Source organism: Castor canadensis, chromosome 15 (genome assembly GCF_047511655.1).
Source record: "Castor canadensis chromosome 15, mCasCan1.hap1v2, whole genome shotgun sequence".
In the NCBI taxonomy this organism is placed as follows: Eukaryota; Metazoa; Chordata; class Mammalia; order Rodentia; family Castoridae; genus Castor; species Castor canadensis.
This window is the reverse complement of record NC_133400.1, coordinates 34,687,244-34,715,181: the sequence shown is the minus strand read 5'-3', so window position 1 is coordinate 34,715,181 and position 27,938 is coordinate 34,687,244. Positions and strand designations below refer to the sequence as shown.

The 27,938-nt window shown below is 46.6% G+C and overlaps 2 protein-coding genes across 6 annotated transcripts in view; both read left to right on the top strand.

The window, feature by feature from the left end:
- Positions 1–2,857, top strand: part of Tent4b (terminal nucleotidyltransferase 4B) — a 59,871-nt gene extending 57,014 nt beyond the window's left edge. For all 3 annotated transcript variants that reach the window (XM_074056032.1, XM_074056033.1, XM_074056031.1), the window contains one exon: positions 225–2,857. In XM_074056032.1, the coding sequence (XP_073912133.1) occupies positions 225–401 (177 nt within the window). In that variant the 3' untranslated portion in view covers positions 402–2,857. The remainder of the gene's footprint in view (positions 1–224) is intronic.
- Positions 2,858–13,913: 11,056 nt separating this feature from the next.
- Adcy7 (adenylate cyclase 7) overlaps positions 13,914–27,938 on the top strand; it is a 57,036-nt gene continuing 43,011 nt past the window's right edge. For all 3 annotated transcript variants that reach the window (XR_012441986.1, XM_074056027.1, XM_074056026.1), the window contains exon 1: positions 13,914–13,975. The gene's annotated coding sequence lies outside the window, so the exon portion shown is untranslated. The remainder of the gene's footprint in view (positions 13,976–27,938) is intronic.

Sequence of the window (27,938 nt, the reverse complement as noted above, 5' to 3'; positions counted from 1 at the left end):
GCTGTCTAGCAAATATGAGGCCCTGAGTTCACTTCACCAGCCCAGATAGTGGTGTATTTTTTTCAAGAGTTAACCCTTCTAGTTAGCCCTTTATTTGCCCTGTGGAAAGGTCACTGGTGAGTATAGTAACTCTCACCTGCATATTTCTAGTTTTGAAAGCTCCTGAATTCAGGTTCAGTAATTTACAATACTGATGACTTTCTGGTTGCTTTCTTTCTCTACAGCATGGATCAACGAGGCTCTTTCGTTCTTCCAGCAAAGGCTTCCAAGGTACAGCTCAAACAAGCCATGGTTCCTTGATGACAAACAAACAACATCAAGGCAAATCCAATAATCAGTATTACCATGGCAAAAAGAGGAAACACAAGAGGGACACGCCCCTCTCAGACCTTTGTAGATAGTCTGCACTGTGCGACGGACTGTCTTCTGTGTGCAGTGATCTCGTGCTCAGGACAGTCACACAGGGACTCCTGGGGACAGCAGGAGCCTCATACTGTTCAGACGTTGATTTAGCAACTGCGTTTTTTCCCAGCTCGCCACGGAATGGATCATGAAGACTGACAACTGCGAAAACAAAAAGCAAGCAAAAAAAAGGGGGAAAAAAAGGCTGCTTATTTGATAAGTCATATGCTACAACAGGGTCATTTTAAGATTTAAAGCTTGAATGTAAAATATTTCCCATTGGCTTTATGCAGAGTTATAGGGAATAGTATTCAGTGTGGGTAGGGTGATAGAAACAAAACACAGTTTCAGAGGATGGGGTGGGGAAGGCAAACAAAAGTATCTTATAGGAAGTCCAGATTTCAAAGGGGAAAGTGATCTGTGCATGTTTTTTTTTTTTTTTTTTAAATATTTTTGCATATATTTACCATTTTATTGTGTGTATATATAGAAGACCACATAGGAAATTGATATTTGTAATAGTGGATTTGTTAATACTTTTTACATAACATTACTGTTTGAATTGTAAACAGATTTTTTCTCAGGATTAGTTTGAAAAATAATCTAATTGTCATCCTAACATCCATACACAGGGACGTGATTAGCTCTGTTACTCATTTTGTTTCCTCAGCATTGAAATGACTTCATAGAACCCTTGTGACCTGCTGCAAAATTTTTTCCTGTCTAAAGAAAAGGTTTATGGTGGCAAATGACATTTATTTTATTTTGTAAAAAGAAATGTACTATGTACTTTTGTGTAAACACTGAAAAGTCTCTAGTCATCTCTGAGAATTAACTTGCAACTGTTTTCTATAGTGCTGTCTTCTTGGGCAATGGGCAATTACATGACTTTGTGTTTGTTTCCTTTGCAGTCTTTTTTTCCCCTCCCTGTCCTTCTTCCTACTAGGAAACAAAGGGCCACCCTGATCTGGTCCTGGCTAGTGAGACCTTGAGCTCTGCAGACTTTGCATGCCAGCTCCTCTACCCCGTGTGCCATGTGTTCTTGTTTTTCATCTCTTATTCTTTTAAATTCATGCTTACTACTGTGGGAGAGAGTAACTGTACACAGCTTTAATTAAATCATACTTATAAAAACTATTTTCTTATACTCCACTTTATGCTTTTGGTATTGTCAATCTTTAAAAATTAAATGGTCTTTGATAATGGATCTATTTTGTATTGCCTTATTAAGACCAAATACTTCTTGTCATCCCATTCTTTATCCTTTACTTTCATGGAATTGTTGTCTTTAATTAAAACTTTTTTAAACATTGGCTTGTTTTAATCATACTGTAAATTTTGGTTGTGGTCAGCTTTGAGTGCAAATGAGATGTATAATTCTGTTATTCATCACCTGTCGAGTTTGAAACTCAGTTGGGAATATTTAATATAATAGACTGTAAGTGGCATTTCTGAAAATGCTTTCTTCCAAGGTGATAGCCCTTATGTTTAGCATCAGTGTGTGTGGCTGTGTTAAATGCAGCCATTTCGAGATGAGATTCTTTCTTACATACATATGAAGTACTATTGGCATTTAGGAATTTCTTTTATATACATTTATGAAGTATTGAAGACCAATCAGACCATTAATGGACATTTAGTGTATCTTTTATAATGAGAATAATGCTAAAAATAAGACCAAAACTGGTATCATCACTGAAATTGACAATTTTTCAATATGTTCATATTTTAATTCACAACAGAAAAGTATGTTCCACAACTGGAAACTCATAGTGCTTGTGTAAACGGTGGAAGATTTTAAATGTGATGTTATTATTTTGATAATGTTTTAAATTTTAGAGTCACGTTTTATTCTGATCAGAGTTTTTATCAAGATGTTGAGCTTTTTTTGAAACTAGTTTGTCATAACATTGTGCATAATCACAGTATTTATTTTGTAGGACTATTGTGAATGTGTAGACTTATGTTTACTGCTAAGGGAACAATTATTTATAAAATAATATTAAATCCAGTATTAGCTGCCTATTTCAGACACTTAATACTTACAGAGATCCATGTTACATTTACCACACTGAAGTTTTTTGTTTTTTGTTTTTTGTTTTTTTAAAGAATCACCCTCATTGTTGAAAGTAAATGTATTCTTAGGGTGCGAATATTAGTGTTCCAATAAGCATGTGATTATATTAAGGTGGTGGTAGCGGGAAGATAATCTTGATTCCATTGGGAATCTTAGGTTTTCGTAAATTTATTGGGAAAATAGCTTTTCCTGTACTGCTGAAGTTTCTTTTTGGTAAACAGTATCTTTCTAAAAGAAAAAGCATGAAGGAGAAATTGAGGCGTGTATACATTTCCTCAAACGACCAGCATTGTATTCGTGAATACTGTGTATCTTGCAATGAACAGTGTGGAGCTGTTCATTTTTCAATCTGAAGTAAAATACTTTCAAGAACTTTTAGTTTGCCTGCTCATTTGTTTTGTACATTTCATCTCTGTATTTGACTCCTGTCTTATTTCTTGTTTGAGTTTTAATAATTTCTATAAAGATTTTGTGGCTATTTGGGAAATGTGTCATTTAAATATTACAGCCATCCATATCCATGAGTCATAACCTTCCTTGGCTAGCAATTGTAGAAGGGGATTTCACAAGTTCTGCCTCACTATGGTGACATTTCTCTGGCGGTCATAAGAAACATTTAAATACAGCTTTGTAGAGGTGTTGATGGATTGGAGGGGTGTCTGCACAAAACTTGGGTGGCTACATTTTGATGCTGAAGGGAAGTGCATTTTTTTTTTCCAGTTGTAATGTGTCCATGGAGATGTCTTCTCTGTTGGGCAATGGTGCACTTGTTTTTCAGATCTAGCTTTGATCTGAAGGATCTGTGTTTTTCACATGTAGTTGACCTCCAGTCTTCAACAGTGGTCAGATTTCAGATTACACGCTTTTCTTATTTTGAGTGTGTTTTGCCTTTACTTGTATTCTGAGCCTTTCATTAATATTTCAGTTATTTGGTTTGCCCCAGATACTCTTGGATAACGTTTTCCCAGGGCAAGGCATGGGCCATAGGAAGAGCATTGTAATAGTCACTTCTCTCTTCTGTCTCCATGTGTTTTCTTTTCATGTAATGGTAAGTGTGACTTGTGTTCGCGGCCATGTATAGACTAGTGCTTGGGGCTTCCAGAAATGTAGGAGAGTCAGAGGAGAGCATGATGCCAGGAAGTGAAGGACTGTGTTGATGTGACATAAGAGTTTCTGATGACCGAGATATATACTTACCAGGTTGCTCCACAGGCATCTCTAGAAATCAAGTGAAGCATCACAGCTCATGCTTGTAGCTCTAATTACTTGAGGGGCAGATATGGGGAGAGTCTTTGAGGCCAGCTGGGGCAAAGTGTTTGTGTTTGTGTGACCCCCCCTCCCATCTCAACCAGTCAAAGCTGGATATGGGGTGTACTGTGCAGGAAGCATAAATAGGATCCCAGTCCCCAGGCTAGCCTGAGCATAAAGTGAGACCCTGTCTCAAAAATAACCTAAGCAAAAGGACTGAGGGTGTGGCTCACATGGCAGAACACCTGCCTGAGGTCCTGAGTTGATCTCCCAATACCACCACCACCACCACCACCCAAAAAAAAAAAAATTGCAGAAATCACTTTTATTGGGCAATACTGCTTAGTGTTTATTTTTTTGCAGTATGGGGATCTGTTTATGTTTTGCTAATATGTTGGTCATGACTACATGATCTATGGTTTGAAACTGGTGAGTTGCTTTAATTTCAACATGCTGTTGATATCTTAGTGTTTTAGTCAGTGAATGGGAATGTTTTGAGAGAATTGGTTGCTTTACAGTTAACTTTTAAAAACTTAATAGTAAACTATGAAAACATTCCTAATTTTTTACTGTGATAGATATTGAAATGTTAAAATTAATCAGAAGAATTTATTCTTAGCCATCTATTCCTACTGTCTGAGCTCCTTAAACTTTCAGTTAGTGGAAAGTTATATCAGAGTATTTTGTGAGCAAAGTATTCTATAAATGGCTCTATTAATCTTGAGTAGAAACATTACGTCTAATAGTTACTCAGTAATTTTTAACTGACATAGCTCATCTCTGAAAATTCAGAGAAGGATGTGGCATTAAATCAGTAACAGATGTGAGTAAGCAGCTCCTTTGGAAGCGTGTTCATCTTGCCTCTTCTGATTCTCAAGATAGCTCCCTACCACTTCATCAGAACATTTACAGGTGGATGTTTTAATATGTTCCTCAATATTTTTCATAGCTCAGAAACAAGGCAGATTTTATTGTGGGAGTAATTTGTATGGCTCAAGAACTTCACATACCCCCCAAACCCTTTTCCTGACCATCTTCTCATGAGCCATCTTGATCTCACACATTGGTCAAGGATAATCTAAATACATGTATAAAATGAATGTTGACAGAATTGTTAGACTAAAAAGTAAAGTCTTGTTGATTTGAGCTTAATATTTATTTGATAGTCTTTTTTTTTTTTTTCTTGGCAGTATTGGGGTTTGGACTCAGGGCCTCAACCTTGCTAGGCAGGTGCTCTACCTCTTGAGCCACTCCAGCAACCATTTTTTGTGTTGGACTTTCTTTGAGGTAGGGTCTCACAAGCTATTTGCCCAGGATGGCTTTGATCCCTGATCCTCCTGATCTCTGTCTCCTAAGTAGCTAGGATTGCAGGCATGAGCCGCTGGTGCCTATTTGTAGTTAATAAACTGCTTACTATTTGGTTGGTTTTAGGTAGCACTGAGGTTTTAACTCAGGTCCTTGAGCTTGCCAGACAGGAGCTCTACCACTTGGGCCATGTCCCTAGCACTTGTTTTTGAATGTATTTTGTCTTGACATTTTTTTTTTTCTGGCGGTATTGGGGTTGGAACTCAGGGCCTTACGCTTGCTAGACAGTTGCTCTACCACTTGAGCCATCCAGCCAGTCCTGGTCTTGACATTCTCTTACTGAGTTTAACCTAATCTGTAGTTTCCTAGCCTGAAAGAGAGAACAGACTGTACACAGTGCAAAACCATGTTGGTTACTGTGAGTTTGAGGTGGCTCTTGGATATCTTAAGAAGATAAGTTTGCCAGGTCAGTAAGAACAGATGAGTAGAAGGAAGTTGGGTATTCTAGCTTGTGTATCTCATTTTTATTGGTGTCTGTACATCCTTATTTTTACATTTTAATTGAAATTCTTGTTTTTTTCTGCACCCTTGGCACCCTTTCCCTGTCAGCTTGCTAAGGCCTGACAATAGAAGTCTCACTGAGGACACATATGAAGGAATTTGTAGGACAGTTGTCTTATTGTAAAGATGCTGTGGAAACAAAATACCTTTAGCACTGGGAGAGATGATGGAGCAAAGAGAGCTGGTCATTACCTGAGGGGGGAGGGGGGATGTGGAGAAGCATTAGCTACAGTACTTGAAGTGCAGTACTTGCCTCGTAGGGCTTAGTCACCCTTTCAAAGAGAGTGGGATTATGGGTCATTAACCTCGTTCTTTAAGTTCATCTTTACCTTTCAACTTGGGTCCTGTGTTACTCATAGCTGTTCTGTAAGACTGTTACTGCCTTTATGTGTTGTTAGAATTTACCATAATACTGTCTCTAAACATAGTCTCCAGGTTTTAAGATCCCCCTCTCCAGGTTTCTCTATGTTGACATTTACAGAAGGCACTTTAAAAAAAAGCCTTTGAAAGTCCTGTAATCCTGTGAATCTGCACATTTTACTGGCCACAGAAAAGTACTCTTTAAAATGCAGTGTTAAGCAATGCAGTGAGGTAGCAATCCAGGGGGTGTCTGGGCACAAAATGGGCAGGGCCATTGGGGTAGACATTTTTTAGCAGTACTTATGTAGAGAACACATGTTTAGAAAGTCTGGTAAAGCCACTGTTTGTTTTTAATAACCTTTTCACTTATTTCCTTCTCTGACCAGCATTGCCTTCTGTGTTAAGAAACTCGGACTCCTGTGAGGTGCTGGAGGTTTGAATCATCTCGAAAGCTTTCCAGTCTTGTCTAGTTAACCGCTGCAGAGGCACTAAGGAATTTACCAGAAAAAGAGATTTGGTACAAATGATTTATGAAATCTCGACATTTCCCGAGGTCATATAACTGAGCACCAGTTATGAAAACTGAATGAATGCACACCTGGAAGCTTTTTTTTTTTTTTTTTTTTTTTAAAGCTAACAGTGTCTTCAAAGATGCCAATTGTTTGCCTTGAAAATTTTATAAATTGCATTCTATGCTCATCTGCCCCCAGTGCTTACCACTGGGTCTATTATTCATAACCTACTGCAGTTCAATAAAGGCTTTGTGCTTTCATTTATCTTCAGAACCTCTGGTATGAGCCTTTATGTAAAATCTGAATAGCTACTTTTTTTTTTCCTTTTAAATTTTGAAGGCAGCCCTGTTTAGGTAGAATGGAGGTTTTCTTGCTCATTGTGTTTCTGGGGGTTCCCAAAAGCTGGTGTTTTCAGCTTTCTTAGTGGGGTGTATGACATGGTTAAGATACTGCTTTTTCCTGCCCTGTGTGATGCCACAGTGTCAGCGTGGCCACCCCACAGCCAACACAAGGCTGGAAACTGACCCCTAGAGGTAGGTTATTGGCTTTAATTTTACCAGCTTTAATGTAAGAGGTGATTCTTGCAGTATGAAGAAATTGAAATACTCTATGATAGATTTGGTGATGCAACAATTTATACAGATTTTATGATAGGATAATGAAAATGGGCTGGCATCCCTAATCCCTAGCCCAACAAAGGGGGAAGGGAGAAGAAAGGGAGGGAAGAAAGAAAAAATCTGTAGCACAAAACAAGGAAGGAGAGGAGAGAGGGTCTGACAAAAGAGGGAGAGGGAGGAAGTGGTCATCTAGAGAAATAAGCATGGTTAGCAGCCTAAGCATGTTTTTGGAAATTCTGCTCAGGAGTAGAGTTGGCAGTGCTTTGGTGTGTACTGGTGGTGCCTGCGTGGGTCCCCACTGAGTGATGGTGAAGAAAACGCTGGCTAGTCAGCTTCAAGGTAATCACACTTGATTTAGAGAAGCTGCTGTGTGGTGAGCAGATGGCGGGTAAAGGCAGACTGCCTACAGCTGATTTCTACTACTTCAAAAGTGAGAGAGTATAACCCTTTTCATTAGCAAGCATCCATAGGTTTCTCACATGGTGACAGGTGACAGGACAGTTTTATCCAACTACCTAGGCAAACTAAATTTACTTAATCTCAGTATGTGAACATAATGTTCCATTGTGAAGAAATACCAGTGACAGGTAAATATCTAAAGGATCTGCTTGCCTTTAGCTTCCTAGTCCCACTCAGCTCCCCAGAGCTATCCATTTTTAATATTCTGGGATGTATCCTAGGTTTTTTCGGTCTGTGTACCTACATAAACATAAGTAACATTTCAGTGGTCTCTTCCTGACATAAATGGGGTCACACGGTGGCCTTGTGCAACTCCCAAAGAACACAGAGCTTTCTTGAGTACACACAGATTATTTCCTCCCTTTTTGACTTGATGCAAGTTGTTTGGGTAAATTTACATGACAGTTGCCCCAAGACTCAAACTAATGGGCTCCTATGAAATGCCTCATATTTTTCAGCTTGGCCTTGAACATGGATGTTATAAAGTGTTGTTGTTTGACAGCACTTTTTTCTCCTGAACCAAGTGTACTGAGAAAAAAATTCCCCTGAAGTTTTATATTTTTGGTGAATTTTCTTTTATAAAACAAACTTTTTTTTTTTTCATATTTTTCATCGGAAGCTAAATGTTATAAGTGCAATGTAACCTGAAATAGTGCCCTGTCACTTTTTTGACATTTTACTTCCACTTTTCAGAAGCCCTGACTCTTGGCAAAACTGGTGGGAAAAATTCAGTTGTGTTGACCATTCTTTGTCACCTACCCGCCACAGCTCAGTCTTTTCATTTGCATACCTTCCAAAAGTACAGCAACTAAAAAATCTTTATAGAAATAAGTCTTCTGTCTTAAAGTGAAAGGAATCATACGGTGAGTGGAAGGAGGTGGTGCAGGCCAGGAAAAAACCCAGTTATTTGGGGTACAAAAGCAAAGATGGCAGAGCTGCCTCTTTTTTTGGAAGCTGGCTGTGGCTGATCTCTCGTAAGCCCTGGGACACAGTGGTGTTTTTTTTGTTTGTTTCTTTTGCAGTACTGTGGCTTGAACTCAGGGCCTTCACCTTTCTTTTTTTTTCATATATATTTTTATTTGTTCTTGCTCCCTACCCCCACGGGGCCTTCACCTTGAGCCACTCCACCAGCCTAATTTTTTTTGTGATAGGGTTTTTTGAGATAGGGTCTGGTGAACTATTTGCCTGGGCTGGCTTTGAACTGTGATCCTCCCGATCTCTGCCTCCTGAGAAGCTAGGATTACAGGTGTGAGCCACTGGCACCCGGCTCATGGTGGTGTTTTTAAAGGAGTTTTCCTTGGGCTGGTGGAGTGGCTCAAGTGCTAGAGTGCCTGCCTAGCAAGTGTCAGGCCCTGAGTTTGAAACCCATTACTGCAAAAGGACAAAAGTTTTCCATGATATCAAGTTTTCAGGCTCTCATTACATGAATCTTTAAATCCTGCTGAAATTTCTGTTCATTGGCCTTTCCAGTCTATTATGAGGTAGTCTGACTTTACCAGTTTACATTAGGGATACAACTATTTTGACTTTTAAGTTGGGAACATTTTAAAATTTCTTGTCTCAAACCATTTAAAATGCAAACAAACTAGCAATCTGGGAAGTGCATTATGGGAAATAGTGAATATTATATATGTGTATATATGTATGATTGTAGGGGTGGGGGTGGCTGTGTGCATGTTCGGGAGAAATTTTTCTCTTAAAATTTTATCAGCTGAGCATGATGGTACACGCCTGTAATCCCAGCACTTGGGAGGCTGAGGCAGGAGGATCAGGAGTTCAGCCTGGGCCACATAGTGAGGTCCTGTCAGAAAAATTTACTGTAAATTGACAATTCATAATTTGTCTTGGGGGACAGGGGGGAGAAATGGCCCAAACAATGTATGCACATATGAATAATTGAATAAAAAATATCTGTCTCCTGTTTGAGAATGTGGGGTTAAAATTTTATTATTGAACAGGAGCCATCTAAAGCACATGTGAATGTAGAGAAAGATGTGTTAACATTTGATGCTGACATTAAGAGGAAAGGAGCGGCTTATTGAAAGTATAAAGTGGACTGTTTAAATAGGGCTACTGCTCAGTGTAGGCTGCAAACCACTTTTGCACATGTATTGGTCCTTAGGCAGCTTCAGGAATGTGGCTTTGCTTGAGCACTTGAGCACTCAATAATCTCAAGGTGGATTGCTCATGCATTTGTTTTCTAAAATCCAGTTCAGGAAAAGGGTGCTTTGCTTTCAGGTATCAGGCTTAAGTACCCATGGTAACTCCATGGGAAGAAGGCAGGTAAGCAAAGGAAAGTCTGGACAGTTGGAGGCAGGGCGTAGTGGAGAGTTGGAGGGTGTGGGGAGTTGGGCTGGGTCCTGCCAAGAAAGGGAAAAGCAGGTGGCTGGGGTAGGACATCAGTTTTACCATAGTTTAAAGCCAAAGAGTATTGGGCACCATTGGCAAATGCCTGTAATCCTAGTTACCTGGGAGGCTGAGATCAGGAGGATTGCGGTTCAAGGCCAACCTGAAAATAGTTCACAAGACTCCCTCTCCAAAATAACCAGAGCAGGATGTGAGGGCAATCTGGCCGTGACATCTGTCACCCCATTGGTCACCAGGGTTGATTTGGCTGATCTTTCTGTGTAGGCAGGTGTCCCCTTCCTCCCTCACCACTCCATGTGCATCCCTTCCAAAGCTGTGTGCTTGGTTGAAGATGACGACCATCCCAAAAGACGAGGACTGTTCTTCCTTCGTAGGTATACGAGTAGCTGCACTCCCCTGCTAGAACCGCCAAACAAGCTCTCAAAATAACAAGAGCAAAATGAACTGGAGGTGTGGCTCAAGCAGTAGAGCCCCTGCTTTGCAAGTGCAAAGCCCTGAGCTCAAACCCCAGTTTCACCAAAAAAATAAAAAAGCCAAAGAGTTCTAAAACTTTCCCATCCCCTCTACCTTCCCCTTCTGGGGCAGCCACTTTTAACTTTGGTGGCCTTTTTTTTTTTTTTTTTTTTTGTGGGGAGAGAATGCTACCTCAGTGTGTCTAAATAACGCCTCTTTCTTGATTTGAGTTCTTGATATTGTATGTTGACTTACCACCTCCAGCCTCCTAATAGAGCTACATTGCATTTTGGTTTGTACGGTATGCAGTGTTTACTCAATCGTGACCATGTTTATCCTGTCCTTAACTGAGCTATGTAATAAAATGCTTTTGGGGGCAGGATGCAGTGCTGGGGACAGAAACCAGGGCCTTGCATGTGCAAGCACACACTATGCCATGCCCCTAGCCCTGATTTGTTTTTCCTGGAGTTTTTCTTTTCCATGTAGATTACTATCTGATCCTAAACTCTGCCAGTGTTTTAAACCCCTCCCTGCAAATGCACAGCTGTACCAGGCGCTTTATCCTGGAGCTGACCAGCTGTGCTTGCCCTGGTCTCCATCTCCCACCTGTGCCTGCCTGGGGGAGTCCCTTCCCCTCCATGGTTCAGACCTTCTTCTCTGTCTCCCAGGTTTCCCTCTTGATAAGCTTTTCATGGGTGCCCGTCTCCAGTAGCCTCCTGGAAGAGACTGCACAGGCTATAAACAGCTGAATACATGTTCTTCATTTGTTGTGTTCAATTGATAGTTTGACTGGATATAGAATTCTGGAAGACATTTTTCCTTTGGAATTTGAAAGCGTTTCCTCATCTGTGTCGTTGGGTGAAATCTAATGCTGATTGTGACCTTTTCCCTTCCTCTTAAACCTTGGTACAATCTTGCTGGACTCAGTGCCTCAATCCTTGTAATCCTAGCTATTCGGGAGGCAGTGATCAGGAGGAATCGTGGTTCAAGACCAGTCTTGGGCAAAAAGTTCCAGAGACCCAGTGTCAAACAATAAAATCTGGGCATGGTGGTACTTGCCTGTCATCCCAGTCACAGGGACAAAGGATTTTGGTCCAAGTGGGCCAGGGGAGAAATGTGAGACCCTATCAGAAAATAAAAGCACAAGACTCTGAGTTCAACCCCCAATCCCACCAACTTTGTGCAATCTCTTTGTTCCCAGTGTTGTGAAATGCCACTATTACGGAAATTAAGTGGGTCTTACTGGGCACTTGACGTTATGGACACATTTGAACTGGTGGCACGTCCTCGGTAACTGGGAAGTCTTAAAGCCTTTACTTCCTGCCCTGCTGTTTTCTCAGCACTTACAGTTGTTCAGATACTGGCTGTCCTGGACAGAGCCTCCAATCATCTTACCTTTTTTTCCTACTCCTGTCCATCTCTGACTTTTTGCTCAACTTTGATTTTTGTTTGTTTGTTTTTTATGGTGGTGGAGATTGAATCCAGGACCTTGCACATGTCAGGCAAGCACTCTACCACTTGAGCCCCGCTCCCCCCTTTTTTTTTTGAGACAGTCTCACTATTACCTTTTCCTGGGCTGATCTCCAACTCTGATCCTCCTACTTCTGCCTCCTGAGTATCTGGGATGACAGGCATCCATCAACACACCCAACTGATTTGTTTTTTTGTTTTATGCAGTCTCTGAGAGTATTAATACCATTTTGTTACTGAGTTTTTCTCTGCCTGATAGTCTTTGTTAGCTTTTCTCTCTTTCCTTATTTTACACTTGTTTTTATGTTTGTTTGTGTGAGACAGGGTCTTTCTTTGTAGCCTGGCTGGCCTCCAACTTGAGGTCCTCGTGCCTCAGCCTCCTGAGTGCTGGGATTACAGATGTGTACCACCACACCTGTCTTGTACTCTTGGGTGAGAGTTTCTTCAGATTTCTGGTGGCACCTATTTCAGAGCACAGGATGTTCTATGAGTCAGTTTGCCTAGTCAGGGATGAGCCAGCTGTGTTCCCCCAGAGAATTCCACCAACCCTCAGTTGGGTAGCCTTGCCTGAAGCTAGGCCTGGTGTTTCTCAATTTAGAGATGCCATGTTACCTTTTCCCATAGAGAAACCCCCAGGCTCCTAAAGGGGAGGAGAAATCGCCTTGCGTGGGGGTGTGGGAAGGATGGTCCCCCTAATTGCTTCCTAAACTTCCAACCGACCATGTTTATCTTAGCTCTACTCATCCCCACTGTCTGAGGTACCTGGCATTCCCAAGGTCTGGGTACAAATGAGATTGGTTCTTCTGTTTCCTAGTGGCTCCTTCAGTACCTTGGGACCACCTGCCTTCCACCTCCCAATGGGTGTTAATCCCTCTCTCATTCTTTGGGCCTCAAAAAATCCTCTTACTCTCATTCTGGTGGGTTTGAGAAGGCAATAAGAGTAGACCATGGGTTCAATGCATATTTCCTGGTGTCTACTACCATAAAACTGGGTTGCCAGGAGAGAAGTATATAGAAAGAGCATGCCCTGACCACTGCTCAGATTCCTGTCTCTTGAGCATGGAGGCCTCAGGGGCTCAGGAGAGTCCTTGGGATGCTTTGGTGATGGTGAGGGTCCCAATAGGTAATGGAGCAGCTACAGCCCAGGGATCAGAGTGTCACCTTGCTTGATGCTCAAAGGGCTGAAGACAGGGTCACAAGCCTCAAGTGGAACCTTCCTTCCCCTACTTATTTGGGGTGGAAAGCAGATTTTCATCTTTCAGCTGGTTCTTCAGCCCTGCCAACTGTGGGCAGCAGGGTCATGATACACCACCAGGGTCTCTTCCCTCTAGGGTAAGGGGCTGTGGGGGGAGGGGCGAGGGAGGGGCTGTGCCTGGTCCCAAGATTCTACCAGAGTTCCAACAGACCTGAGTTTCTACTCTCTCCTTGTCTTACGGTCACTAGGGTGCTTGTTATCCTAGATTTGGGGACTCTTGCTGAGCAGTTGGGCCAGGGCTTCCACTGCCCTGCAAAGTGGACATGGCAGATTCCCTAAGGACCTCCCAGCCAAGTGAGAAGTCACTGGCAGGTGCAAGGGGCAGTGGACAAGTGAGGAAGGCAGGACTCTGGGAGGTCTGGGCCCTCCCCAACAGTATCACTCTGTGCTTGTGTCTGGTTTCCTTCCACCCTCCAGGCCTGGGTGACTCAGTGCAGCGTCTTCTTGCTCGCCCAGTCTGGGTGCCGTGGAAACGGGGCAGATTTTTTTCCCCCTGCCAACCCTGAGGCCCCACCCTGGGTTATAGGGGTTGCCACAAGGTTATGCACCTACTTTCTTAGGCAGGCTTTGTCCTCCTGGCATCAGCAAACCCGGGGCAATACGGACCCTCCTAGGAGGTCCAGGCCCGAGTGAGGCAGAGGCTGGGGTGGGGGAAGCCTGCTCTTTGGCAGGAGGGCATCAGTCTGTAGAGTCTTCCAGAAAGGAGGGTGGGGGAGATCAGAGCTTAAGCAGCTGGAAGAGTTTGCTAGAAAGCGTCCCAGGGCCAGCGGCCGGCGCTGCACAGAGCTAACCCCGTCCCCCGCCCTCGTCCGCCGGGACAGCCGCGCCCCGCGCCACTCGGCGGCCACTGGGCGGCCACTGCGGCGGCGGAGCGGGAGCCGCGCGGCAGGTGAGCGCGAGGCCGGCCGGGGCGGGGGCGCGGGGCGCCGGGGGTCCTCGCCTCGCATCCCGGACCCCACAGCCGCGGGGTGGGGGGAGGCGAGCTCTTCCCCCACCCGGGGCAAGACCGAGGGGACCCCGCTGGCTGTCCCGGCCTTCCCGTTCCTCTTCCTCCTCCTCCAGGCTTGGTTGGGTCGCGGCTGCTCAGGGACCCCCAGTCCCTCAGTCCTGCCAGAGGCTTCCCAGGCTTCAGAACCTGGGGACAAGCCCCACTCTCCGGATGACAAAACTGAGAGTGACAGGCCGATTGCCTGCAGATCCTCCTTTGGCTGGCCTGGACTTCTGATGGCAGGGAAAGGCTGTGCTGTCACTTGGCTGGCAGGCCAAGATGCTGTGTTTAAAGAGAGAGAGCAGGAGAGAGGGCTCCTGAAGTGTGGTGCTGGTGGTGGGGTGGGGGGGGGACGACAAGGAGATGACACACTGGGGTAGAGGCTACCCAGGAGCAGGACCTGCCCAGAGAGGCAAGGGCAGGCCCCTCATGGGACTTCCCCAGAACCACATACCTTTCACAGGGAGACAGGCTCAGAGGGGCTGAGGACCTAGATGGGAGCAGGCTGGTGCCCTTCTCAGGGTGGCTGGGGGCTGTCTTCTCTCCTTTTGTGCGGCCCTCAGTCCCTTGATGGCCAAGAACTCAGTTCTTGCTGAGGTCAGAGCCAAAACTGGGAAGGAGAGCCTGGACGTGTCAGTTAGTAGAGCCTCTCACAGAAGGGACAGAGGACCTTGTGTATACTGGGCCCATGGGACAATGCTCCACATGGGGTGAATGAATGAATGACCAGCAGAAATGTGAGGCCAGGTAAGAGCCACTTTGGCAGGCAGAGGCTTTGGGCCGCTAGACGGGAGACTCTGGGGTTTGGTGGCTGCTTTAAGATGTGACAGGCACCTCACGGGAGAGGGAAGATGGGACTTGGCTGGCTAGGAGGAGTTGGACCCCAGGTCTGTGAGAGGCTCCACAAGCGTGAGGCTGACCTGCGGAGAGCAGAGGGCAGCTCCACTGGGGTCACTTGAGTCCACATGTGTGGACAGGCGTCTTTGAGCAGCCTCTTTGCGTCCCGAGTCCTTGAGTACCCTGGATCCTTGTCGCCCTCCATGCCCTTGGCCTTTTGAAAGTGGTGGTCTGAGGTCTTTTACAGAGGAGGGCCTGAAGAGGTGGGTCTGCTGGGCCCCTCCAGGGACCCTCCAGTTTCCAAGGCTCCATTGCTTGCGTAGCCCCTGAATGTCCTTTTGTTATGTGATCACATGAGGGAGGCTGCCGTGAGCTGCGCTGTGTAACAGGCCTCAGAGCAAAGTAGGCCTGGAGCAGGGGCTAGCGTCTGGCCTCCTGTCTTCCTGTCCTGTCTGAACGTGGTTCTGTGGGAACTGGGTTGGATCCACAAGCCTGACTCCCACACCCCAAGGAAGAGTCTCCATGGCGCCTGTTCAGTTTTTCTCGCCAAGGGAAAAGATTGCTTACCTGCCGCCTGCCCCCTCCCTTCTTCCTGATCCTACCCTGTCCCCAGAGGCACTCTGGGGCTTTGCCTCTGAACCCCCACCTCTTGGATCCCCTTCTTTGGAGCTGGGCATGTGTGTGTGTGTGGCTTCTATTGGGCCCTTGCTGGATCCAACAAGGGAGCCTCAAACAGGCCTGCGGGGTCAAGAGACAAGTGAGGTGTGACCCACCCTCAAAGGCTGCTGGCCATAGGGAAGACAAGTCGTTACACCTTGAACCCAAACCCTCATTTGGCAAGCTGACTGGCTAATCTGTAGACTGTGCCTCCAAGGAGGACAGGGAGGGGTCTTTATAGGGAACCTATGGGGAAGTTTGTTGATGTCCTTTTCTTATTTTTTTATGCTTTTTATATTTTCAAAATGTCCACAATGAGGAAGAAAAGCAAATCTTCGTTCTTTTTGTGTTTGTTCTGGTGAATTTTCAAGAGCAGTCGTACTGCATCTGACATTGAACTTGGGTTTGTAGGTGAGGTCTGGAGCTGATGCAAGCTTGTGAATTTGCTGGGTCTAGATGGCATGGCTGAGCCCCCAGAGTTGTGAGTCATTTCAGGGCAAGTTAGCCTTGCATCCTAACAGAAAGGCCTGAGCCAGGCTCATACCTGTAATCCTGGCTTCTTGAGAAGCTTAGGATAGAGGTTCAAGCCTAACCTGAGAAAACAGAAAAGGCCCTCACCTCCAAAAGAATCACCAAAATGGACTGGAGTGTGTCTCCAGGGGTAGAGTGCCTGCTTTGCAAGTGCGAAGCCCTGAGTTCAAACCCCAGTCCTACCAAAATCCACCACCACCACCACCATTGAGGTGGCTAAGCTTCTGGGCTCAGCCTGCACATTCCTTTTTCTTTTCCCAGACTGAGTCCCTGCCCCAACTGCACCCGGTAGTCATCCCTACCCCCTATTGCCCTGGCTTCTCTTCCTTCCAGTTGCCCTTCCCTCTGGGAAGCCACACCCTCTGGGTTAGAAAGTGCTCAAGCCACTCGTGGGGGCTCGCAGGACTTCAAGCCCTGTCGCTGTGGCATTCACCTTCCCCTGCCTTGTGGACTGCTATTTGAAGAGGAAAAGGCAGGCCCTGCTGGCCCCAGCCTCCATGGTAGGGGTGGTGGGCATCCGACCAGGGCCATTGCCAGGTGTGGGAGCCGCGCAGGAGGCCCAGACAGTCAGTCAGTGTGTGCACAGGACGCTCCTCCCGTAATGATCACCTGCTGAGTGAGGTGGCTGCGTCTGTCCACCTGCGTGCAGAGGGAGCCCCTGTTTTCAGCCGTTAACAACAGAGGCTGTTATTTCCAAGCTCTTGGGCCTGGAGAGACAAGAGCACAGACTTGAGAGGGAGCGCCTGTGGCTTGAGCCCCTGATCAACATTTCCTGGGCATGTGACATTGGGCAAGTGTATCAACCTCTTTGAGCCTCAGTTTGTTTTCTATAAAATAGGGACATGAGATAGTTGTCTCAAAGACCAAGAAATAGCTCCAGATTAGAAGAGACAAAGGTTATAAAAATAGTATTGGGGTAGTTGATAGAATTGGATGTGAACTGGAGATTAAAATATTGTATCAAGGATTTGGGATGTAGCTCAGTGATAAAGCACTTGCCTAGTATGTGCAAGGCCCGGAGTTCCATCTTCAGCATTGTAAAAACAAATAAACAGCCCCCCCCCAAACAAAACCAGAAAGTTTTATTTCAGCATTAAATGATCTAACAGGATTATATGAATTCCTGCTTTTGGGAATTAGGCACTGAAGAATTCAGGGGCAGTTTAAGAATTCTCTTGAGCTGTGTGTGTGGTATATGTCTATAATCCCAGCACTCAGGAGGCTGAGGCAGGAAGAACACAACTTCAAGGTCAGCCTGGGCTGCATAGTGAGACCTGTCTTGCAAAACCAAGGGCTGGGGTTTGGCTCAGTGTGGCGCACTTGTGCAGCAGGTCCAAGCCCTGGATTTGATCCACAGCACCGCCAAGAAGAGAAGCAATTGCTTAAATATTAAAGAGAAACATACAGACAGATAAAAACTGGGGGTGAAGCCGGGCGCCAGTGGTTCCCGCCTTAATCCTAGCTACTCAAGGAGAGAGAGATCAGGAGCATCAAGGTTCAAAGCCAGCCCCAGGAAATAGTTATCAAGACCCTATCTCAAAAAAAACCATCACAAAAAACAGGCTGATCAAGTTGCTCATGGTGGAGGCCCTGAGTTCAAATCCCAGCACTGAAAAAAAATGAGGGTGAATGGGACAAGTAGGAAAATCTGGATAAAGAATATAGAATTCTTATAACTTTTCTGAAAGATTTTTGAAATTATTTTGCAATACAAAGGGCTTTGTTTTGGCTTCTGGTTTTTTGAGATGGTGGTGGGGGGGTCTTGCTATGTAGTCTAGGCTAGCCTCAAACTCGTGATCCTCCTGTTTGAGGTACTTAAATGCCGGGATTACAGGTATGTGCCACCAACAAAATACAAAGTTTTAAAAACTGACTATTGGCTATGTATGGTGACTTGCACCTGTAATCTCAACTGCTCTGAAGGTGGAAATCGGGAGAATGGAGGTTCGAGGCCAGCCCAAGCAAAACATTAATGAGACCCCATCTCAACCAATAAAAAGCTAGGTGTGGTGGTGGGCACCTGTCATCCCGGCTACCCAGGAAGTGTAAAACAGGATTGAGGTCCTGGCCTTCCCAGTCAAAACCTTGCAATCCTGTCACAAAAATAGCTAAAGCAGAAAGGGCTAGAGGTATAGTTCAACTGATAGAGCATCTACCTAGTAACCATGAGGCCCTGAGTTCAACTCCCAGACCACGCAGACTCACAAAGACTGAGTCTGTGGTATGCATCAAACAATGTTAAATAAACTCCGTAAGAACTGTTACTGTTGCTTTTTGTTATCATCAGCATGAGCAAAGTATATCTTGTCTCATTGTCACAATAGCTTGAGGTCTTGTTTCTGCACTTTACAGATCATACCATTGAAGCCCAGAGAGGTTAAGTGGTTTGCTCAGGGCCACACAGGAATGAGTTCAGGAGACTGCAGAAGTGAATACAATTTATTTTGAATTGATTGCCAACATTTGAAACTCACAAGATTTTGCATAAAAACTCAGATTTCTTTCCTTTGCTAGTTCAGAGGGCCAGCGCCCTTGGCCATGTTGCTGGGTGGCAGTTACTGGCTGAAGCATAGTGGCAGCCCCTCCTCCCTTAGGGCTGGGGACTTCAGTTTTCCTCAGTCCTCACCTGGCCAGCCAGCCTTACTGGTCCAAGTCCTGGAGGCTTCTGGGGCTTGCTGGAACAGGGATTCCAGGTTCCAGGCCCTGCAGCAGGGGCTCTCTCCCCGCCTATTCCTCCATCCAGGTCCTGAACTGCACCTCCTTTGTCTCACGCTGTTTCAGCACCTGTCAGGTGACGGGCTGAGGGACTGAAGGGCAGAGGGCCCAGGTCCTGTCCTATTCCTGGTTCTCCCTGACCCTGCTGCAGCCTGGAACTGTATTCTTGGCTCCAGGGAAAGGTGCAAGCTTGCCCATCACACCACGAGGAGGAACTCACAGAGGGCCCCGGGCTTGGATTTCCATTTTGATTTGGTGTGTGCAGGCCGCAGCCACTGTCATTTCTCTTCCCCAAGCCTCTGGCTTTTGCTGTATTTGGGGAGATGGCTGTCCTGGAGGTAATGTCAGCCTCCAAGGGCCTGCTCTGCCCACGTAGCTGGTATTGTGCTTTCATCTCGCCATTTGACACCTGATGTGGCTGGGGCCCCGCTGGCCAGTGGGGCAGAGCGTTAGAAACGGGTGCGGAGGTGGGGGATGGGCATGCTGGGGATGAGGTGGGTGCCGTGGCCTGTAGGCATTATTTGTGTGACCTTGTAGGTGTGCCTTGCAGTCCCCAGCTCACAGAGGAGGGACCAGGCTCAGTGAAGATGGAAGAAGGTGCTCAACTTGGTGGTTTGGTGTGGGACAGATGGGGAAAGTGAGGCTCAGAGGTCTTACAGCCAGATCCAGCAATGCTGGGATCGGAGGCCAGAGTTTCTGCTACCTACGCCAAGGTTCTGCACCATAACAACAGTCCTGGGAGAAAGAGAATATTGGCTTTTCCTTTCTTTTTTTTTGACAGCACTGGGGTTTGAACTCAGGGCCTCATACTTTGCTAGGCAGGGACTCTTACTGCTTGAGCCACTCTGCTAGCTCTTTTTTGTGATGGGTTCCTGAGATAGGGTCTCAGGAACTGTTCACCTGGGACTGGCTTCAAACCTTGAATCTCCTGATTTCTGCCTCCTGAGTAGCTGGTTTCTTATTTTCACATGGCTTTGGGCTGGTGGAGTGACTTGAGCGCCTACCTGGCAAGCAGAAAGCCCTGAGTTCAAACCCCAGTGCCACCACCATAATAGTACTTTCTGTGTGTGTGTGTGTGTGTGTGTGTGTATAACTGGGATTTGAACTCAGGGCCCTTTTAGCTCTGGTTGTTTTGGAGCTAGGGCCTTAGTATTTGCCCAGGCTGGCCTGGGCTGAGATCCCTGTAGTTCACACAGGCCAGCCACTTCCCACAGCAGCTGGAATGACAGATGTGCACTTTTGCACCCAGCTTTTTTCCATTGATGTGGAGTGTTTTGCCCGGGCTGGTCTGGAACTTCGATCCTCCCAAGCTCACCCTCCCAAGTGTCTAGAATTACATGAACCACCAGTGCCTGGCAACATGGCTTTGTGTATCTTTTTAATCTTAATTAATTGTAAAATTGCAGAAATACATTTGGATATTATTTTTTTTTTTGGTAGGACTGGGGTTTGAACTCAGGACTTCAAGCTTACAAAGCAGATGCTCTACCGCTTGAGCCACACCTCCTGTCCTACATCTGATTATTTAAATAAAAACCAGAGGGCTGGTGGAGTGGCCCAGTGGTAGAGGGCCTGCCTAGCAAGTGTGAGGCCCTGAGTTCAAACCCCAGGACCACCAAAAAAAAAATCAAAATAAAAAAATGTAGCATGAAGGTGGGAAAAAAATCCTTTAGCATCTGTGCTCTTTGAAGTAACCTATTAGCATATAGGTGCAGACCCTTATAGACCTTGTGCCTGCTAGGCAGTTGCCCTATCACTTGAACCTTAAATCACTTTAAAAAAAAAAAAGTGACAAAAAATACTTGGGTGTCTCATCTTCCCTGACTGTCCTCTAGGGAGAGTTGCATCTGTCCAGGCTCCTGACAGATTGAGCTGGGACTTGAGGGAAGGAGGGGAGCCAACTCTAGAGTTGGCTGTTCAGGTTGCATTCAGGATTTCCGCAGTTAATAGTGCTGCACTGAACAGTTGCTAGCTAAGTCTTTGCACACACTGGGGAGTCTCTTTTAGGGAAAGGTAAAAGCAGGTCCATGTCTCCATGTTGTGGCACCCATGGACTGGTGGGGTTTGTGGGCAGCTGTGTCTAAGGGGTGTGGAGGTTCCAGGCGCCCAGAGCTCTGTGGTCAGAGAATGAGACAGGGAGGGGCACCTGGTGAGGCTGTGCCAGGAGAGGCTCTGAGAAGCCGCCAGGCTGGGACTTGTGGGCTGAAAGACTGGGTGGCGGGGAGCTTGCTGAGCCCCCAGCACGAGGGTCTTGGAGGCCACAGGGAGAGGCTGTGTCTGTCCATCTGCCTATCTCTTCCTCCAGTGGGGAGCCACCTTCCCTCTCAGACCCACACATTTCTCACCGGTGGAAGGGGCTGAAAGTGACCTCTCCATCATATGCCACTCAGATGAGACAACAGATGCCAGACACTCAGGGGAGCACTTCCACATTTCATTATGGAAAGATGGAAAAGAGCATGTCCACTTCGTAGACTCATTCCCTGCGTCTACGTCTCCAAGTCCCTGCCAGCCTAAGTCATCTCTGTGCCCACACACTTGCCCCTCCAGGCAGCGTATCACTCCATCTGAAAAAGTTGGGCCTGTATTACAAAAAGATAAGGACTGTGAAACACATGCATGACCACCAAAAAACTGTTAGAATTGATAAGTGAATCCTGTAAAGTTGCATGGTGCAGAATCAACACACCGTCTTCAGTAGTGTTCAACAAGATCTGAATCAGCCAAAACAGAAAAAATTAAAAGTCCATTCACGACAGCAACAAAGTACTCAGTAATAAATGTAACTGGGGAGTGAAAGATCTAGTCACTGGAAGTTGTTAGTATCTTTTTTCCAGTACTGGAGTTTGAAGTCAGGGCCTAGAACCACTCCATAAGCCCTTTTTTTGTGATTTTTTTTTTTTTAAAGATAGGGTCTCATGAACCATTTGCCCCAGTCAGCTTTGAACCATGATCCTCCTGATCTCAGCCTCCTGAGTAGCTAGGATTGTGGGTGTGAGCTGCTGGCGCCCGGCTCACTGAAAATTATTGATGAAAGAAATCAAAGACATAAGCAAATGGAAAGGTATCCTGTGTTCATGGATTAGAGGAGTTAGTATTGTTAAAATGTCCCCACCACGGGCTGGCGGAGTGGCTCAAGTGATATAGCACCTGTCTAGCAAGCATGAAGTCCCAACTTCAAACACCAGTACTGCCAAAACAAAGTCCCTCTACCAAAGCAATCGATAGATCCAATGAAATCTCTGTCAAATTCCAACAACATCTTAAACAAAAATAGAAAAAATAATCCTAAAATTCATATAAAACCTCAGGAGACCTCAACTAGCCAAAGCAATCTTAAGCAACAAGAGCAAAGCGGGAGGAATTTGCTACCTGGTTTCAAACTGTACTACAAACTTATGGAATTTAAAGCAGCATGGTGCTGGCAGAAGAATGGCCACTGTGATGCATAAAGCAGGATGAAAGCCACGCCCTGAACCACACACATTTGCAATAGATTTCCAGCAGAGGTGCTAGGAACACACAATGGAAAAGATAAGTCTCTTCAATAAATGGTGCTGGGAAAACTAGGTACCCGCACACTGAAAAATGGAACTGGGCCCTTGCCCTACACTGTATGCAGAAATCAAACCAAAAGGATTGAAGATCTAAATGTAAGAGCTCAATCTATAAAAAAATACCAGAAGAAAACAGGGAAAGTCTCTGCTGGCTTGGGCAATAATTTCTTGGATTTCACTCCAAAAAAGCTCAGGAAACAAAAGCAAAAATTGACAAATGGGATTACATCCAATGAAAAGCTGCATGAAGAAGGAGGTGATTAACAGAGTGAAGAGACCAACTATGAACTGAGGGCAAATATTTGCAAGCCTGATAAGGGGTTAACGTCCAAAATGCATAAAAAACTGAAAAACTCAAGAGCAAGGAAATATATCACCTGATTCAAAAATGGGCCACAGACACGCACAGACAGGTCTCAAGAGGAGACATACAAACAGCCAAGGGACATGGCAAAACACTCATCAGGGAGAGGTAAATGTAACCACGGTGCAGTGTCACCTCACACCTGTCAGAATGGCTGTTAACGAGATGAGGAAAGATAAGTGTTGGCCAGGGTGTGGAGAGAGAGAAACCGCCCACAGTGTGCTGGGAATGGAATGAAACCTGAGAATAGAGCCACCACGGGGTCCCGCAATGGTACTTCTGGATAAGCAGCCAAAGGATTTGAAACCAGTATGTTGAACAGACAGACATCTGCACTCCCACGTCCATTGCTGCAGTCTTCAAAACAGCCAAGCTTTGAATCAGCCTAGCGCCCATCAAGATGAGTGGGTAAAGGAAGTGTGTAGATACACAATAGAATGCTATTTAGCCGTTAAAGAGAAGGACATTTAGCTGAGTGCAGTGACTCACTCCTGTAATTCCAGCTACTTGAGAGGTACAGACAGGAAGATCATGGTTTGAGGCCATTCTAGGCAAAAAGTTACCAAGACCCTATCTCAATCTGTAGTCCCAGCTATGCAGGAGGCAGAGATAGGAGTATAGGTGGAGTCTGGCCTCAGGCAAAAGTGTGAGATACTGTCTGAATAATAACTAAAGCAAGAAGGGCTGGTCCAAGTGGTAGAGTGCTTACCTTGAATGTACGAGGCCCTGAGTTCAAATCCTTGTACACCCCCCCAAAAAAAGGAAAGAAAAGATGCCAAAAACCCCAGGGCATTCTGTCATTCATAGCATGAATGAACCTGGGGGACATTTTGACAGATACTGCATGGTCTCAATTCTATGTGGAATATTAGATGGCCTCAGAAGCAGAGGTAGGAGCAGAGGCTGGGGGATGTTTCAGTGAGGAGAGAAGTCAAGAGATCTGTGCTATGGCACAGTCATTGTAGTTAGTGATGTATATTCCAAATTGCTAAGAATAAATTTCAAATGTTCCATCTACTTTTTTTGTGATATGGGATTTGAACTCAGGGCCTACACCTTGAGCCACTCCACCAACCCTTTTTGGCGATGGGGTTTTTCAAGATAGGGTCTCACAAACTATTGGCCTGGGCTGGCTTTGAACTGTGATCCTCCTGATCTCTGCCTCCTGAGTAGCTGGGATTACAGGTGTGGGCCACTGGCGCCCGGCCCCACTGCTTTTTTTGTGGTATTTAAGTTGGGCATTGTGGTACCCACCTGTGATCCTAGCACTCAGGGGGTCAAGGCAGGAGATTGTGAGTTCGAGGCCAGCCTGGGCTAGAAAGACCCTGTCTCAAAGGACAACAACAAGATTGTTATTCTTCAGTTTTTAAAAATCAGGATCCCCATGAGGTGCACTGATGAGGCTCACTGGATGATTCTCAGGTCCGTCGACTGGAGAGTTGCCACTTGTTTCTTCTCCATCCTGCAGGGCTTCTGTTGGGTACCTTTCCCTACAGGACAGGGAGTGTCCTCCCGGACACTGGTCCCCTGCATCCTGTGTGCTGGTTGTGTTCGTGATCTGAGACACTTTTGATTTTGCACAGCGCAGTGGAAAAGGCCCTGCACTCTTCTGGAAGGTTGAATGCCTGGTGTAGTGGGACAGCCGCGGGTGCTCTGTGGCTTTAGCTAATATTTGCTCTTCTCATATTTGCCCTTCACCTGTACCTGGCTGCAGGCAGTGCGAGTGACTGTGGCTTGAGGGCTCAAGTCAGCATATTCTATTTCTTTATTCTTGCCTTTTCTTCATTTTAGCTGCTTGTTTCTCACATTGTCTTTTACTTGGCTAGTGTATTTTCATTAGGGAAAAATTGATAAACTGACATAAATGGAAAGTACTTAAATTTGAACTGTGCTAAATTCTGTCATTGGTGATAACTGCTAGAGTTTGGAATATATTCTTCATGTGTGTGAGTGTGTGTGTGTGCGTGTGTGTGTGTGTGTGTGTGCGTGTGCGTGTGTGTGTGTGTGTGTGTGTGTGTGTGTGCAGTGCTAGGGGTGGATCAGGGGCCTCATGCATGCCAAGAAGAGCTTAACCCTCCACCCCAGCTATGCCCCAGTCCCATGTGCAGGTCCCAAGTTGTGCCCTTCACTTTGTGATCTTTTAGGAGGGCGCGAGCCTCCTCCCTGCCCTTCTGTCAGTCATCCCAGGCTCAGTGCAGGGAAGGACAGGCAGCTGGAGGCCCAGTTGCTAAGTTTTTCAAAGGAAATAGGCCTTTTGGTTGGCAGGACAGTTGCTTTCACATCTATTCTTTTAGGATTCCCTGCTGTTACTCGATACCCCACGACCCCGGCTGACCCTTTCCTTCCCCAAAGCCTCATCTTCCAGGCCTGGCAGAAACCGGGGTCCTGGGATCATGGCACCAGCCCCCTGCCCTTGGACAGGCAGCACCACTCACACAGTGTCGACTTCATCTTTGGTCAGCCTGGCAGGGGACCTGGGCCCAACAGCTGCTGTTCACATGTCTGCCCAGGGGCTGTAGCTAAAGGGAGCTGAGTGTGACAACAGATGCTGTTTAATCAGAGTGCATGTGCATTTGGAGCAGTCACCACTGCCTCACAGTCACAAGGCCCTAGCTCTCTCCTACAACTTGTCAGTGGTTGTATGACCTTAAGTCCCTTCCCTCTGGGACCTCTGCTTTCTGCCTGCGAAGTGAAGGTGTGACCAGAACATTGTCATATGTCTCTAGCCTAGGAAAGGAAGGGATCCTCACATATTTCGGAGTCCAGGCTGGGAAGAGAGGAGGGCAGAGGCCTGAAGGAGGCATGGGTGCCATGGAATGCTCCCAGCCCCCAGAGAAAATCCATCTGAAAGAGGCACAGACTGGGTCTTGCACAGGGATTCTTGGCCTCCCTGGCCAGAGTGGAACAGCTGGGGCCTCCAGCCAGTGCTGAGTCTTGCTGCTCAGTCTTCTCAAGGGGGTGAGACTCAAGGCAGGACAGAGAAGACAGGCCCCTGGGCAACTGCTGAGCAGGCAGGGGTGCTATATAAGAGAGGAAACTTAGTGTCTTTGAGCTGTACATGCCAGAAACCCTGGGCATGTACACAACACAAGGGCAGGGGAGAAGCAAGGTCCTCGTGGTTGTCTAAATAAAAGTCTACATTTGGTATGGATTCAGGCATGGCTGGCTCCAGGGGCTCAAGAGGTGTCAGAAAGACTGTTTCTCTCTCCTCTGTATCTTCATTTCATTTGCTGGCAATTGTCACATTCTGGATGTTTTGTTATCTCTATCTGCATAATAGATGTCTCCAGTCATCCCTTGATTTCTGTAGGCAGGAAGTGAAGCTCAGCTGGGTAGTCTCTGCTGAGGTTGTGATTAGGTTGTCAGTTGAGCTGCAGACACCTGGAGGCGTGATGGAGCAGGTCCCCTGGTACTTCCCCTTTCCCCATCAGGGAATGGGAGTCCTGCTCTTGAGGTGGCTGGATTCCATGGATGGAAGGTGGTTCTGGCTCTGCAGGAGGCCTCAGGTCCTCACAGTGCAGGACTGCTGAGTGTTCATACGATGTAGTGCCTGACTTCCTCCAGAGGGGCTGAATCAAGAGAGGTGGGAGCCTTGACATCTCCTGATCTTGGAGGGCACACGCGTGATTTCTGCAGTGTTTCATTAGTCACACAGGTAGAGTAGGGGCTGTACTGGGCATGAAGACCAGGAGGTGGGAGCACTGGAGGCTGACAGCCACAGGGGCAAGGGGCCTCCTGGCTCCAGCTCCCATCCCCTGGCTAGAGGGAGCAGAGTCCCTGTTTCCAAGGTTCTTACAGGATGAGACTCTGTAGCCACCTTGAGTCCTGTGTGCATTGCTCAGTGTGCACTGTCTCGAGTCCACCCCTGGGGGTGGTTCCCCCACAGGATAAGTTGCCATCACAGAAGTCAGAGCAGCTGTCACAGAAAGAGGTTAAGAGATCTGTCCTCTCTGGAGAGGTTTCTGGAGGCCCAAGGCACTGGCCTAGAGATGGGCCCTGAAGGCTTCCTGGAAGAGGTGGCATTTGCTCCTGACCTGGCAGGAGACTGGTTCAGAAGGTAGAAAGCCTAAACAAAGGCCTGGAAGGGTAGGGCAGCTGGCCAGTAGGGACAAGGGAGATGGGGAGGGGGGAAGGCACGCTGGGACAGCAGGGGGCCTTGAGGCCAAGAGAGGGGCCAGACTTGATCCTGAGGCACAGGCCAGCATGGAGGGGCTTGTAGTCAAGGCTTTGGAGCTGGTCTGCTGGCTTTCTACATTTCTTGCCTGACCCTTGGGCTTCTCCTGGAAGTGGATGGTAGTCCTAACTTACAGGCAGGCTTGCTGACATCTCGTGGCTTGGCTGAGGTTGCTTCACCAGGCTCTGATGCAGAACTCTCGTGAAGGCCCAGGGACCGGGGCCTGTGTTGGGGCAAGTTGCTCAGCTCCAGCCAGGGCTCCATGGGACTCTGGTGACCCCTGACTTGGGGAGGAGCAAGGCGATTGTGGGTCAGAGGGCTGCTGCCTTCTTACCCCCCCCCCCCACCTAGAAGCTGTGGAGTTTGAAGGACGCTGGGTGCCATGAGTTTCTACCTGTGGGGACAGGGCTCCACACCTGGACTGGTCCAATGGGGCCAAGCTGCCTGCTCAGTGCTCGCTATTATTTGTGCCTTGGCTGACTGATGACTCTGTCTGCTTCCCATGGAAGCCCTGGTTCCTCCCAGGTGGTAGTGGTGGGGAAGGTGAGCCCTCTCTTCCCTGAGTCTGCACCCCAGATCTCACCTTTGTGGATGTTCCTCCCCAGATATTCTGAATGCACCCATTGGGCAGTCACCCCTACCCTGTCACTTCCCAGAGGATTTCAAGGCCTTTGGGCCTGCCGCACACTGAGGGCTGCACCCCTGTGACCCTTGGCCTCCCCGGTACCCTTCCCTGATTACCACTGTCCCCCAGCAGGCTCCATCTCACACCTTCTCCCCACAGGGTCTGGGCCATGTCTCATTGCAGCATCCTCTGTTCACCAGTCTCTGGTTGGCCTGTTGTACTGGCTCAGGTCAGGCTGGTTTTGTTTCCTGAATCTTCTGAGCTCTCAGGCACCAAGCCCTCCTTTGATTAGTCCATGTCCTGAAAAGATGTACAACTAATACACAGCTAAGGGTCCTGGCGTTAATGGACATGCAATGAGGTTTACTCTGGAGCACACTGATCACCAGCACCAAACTGAGCTG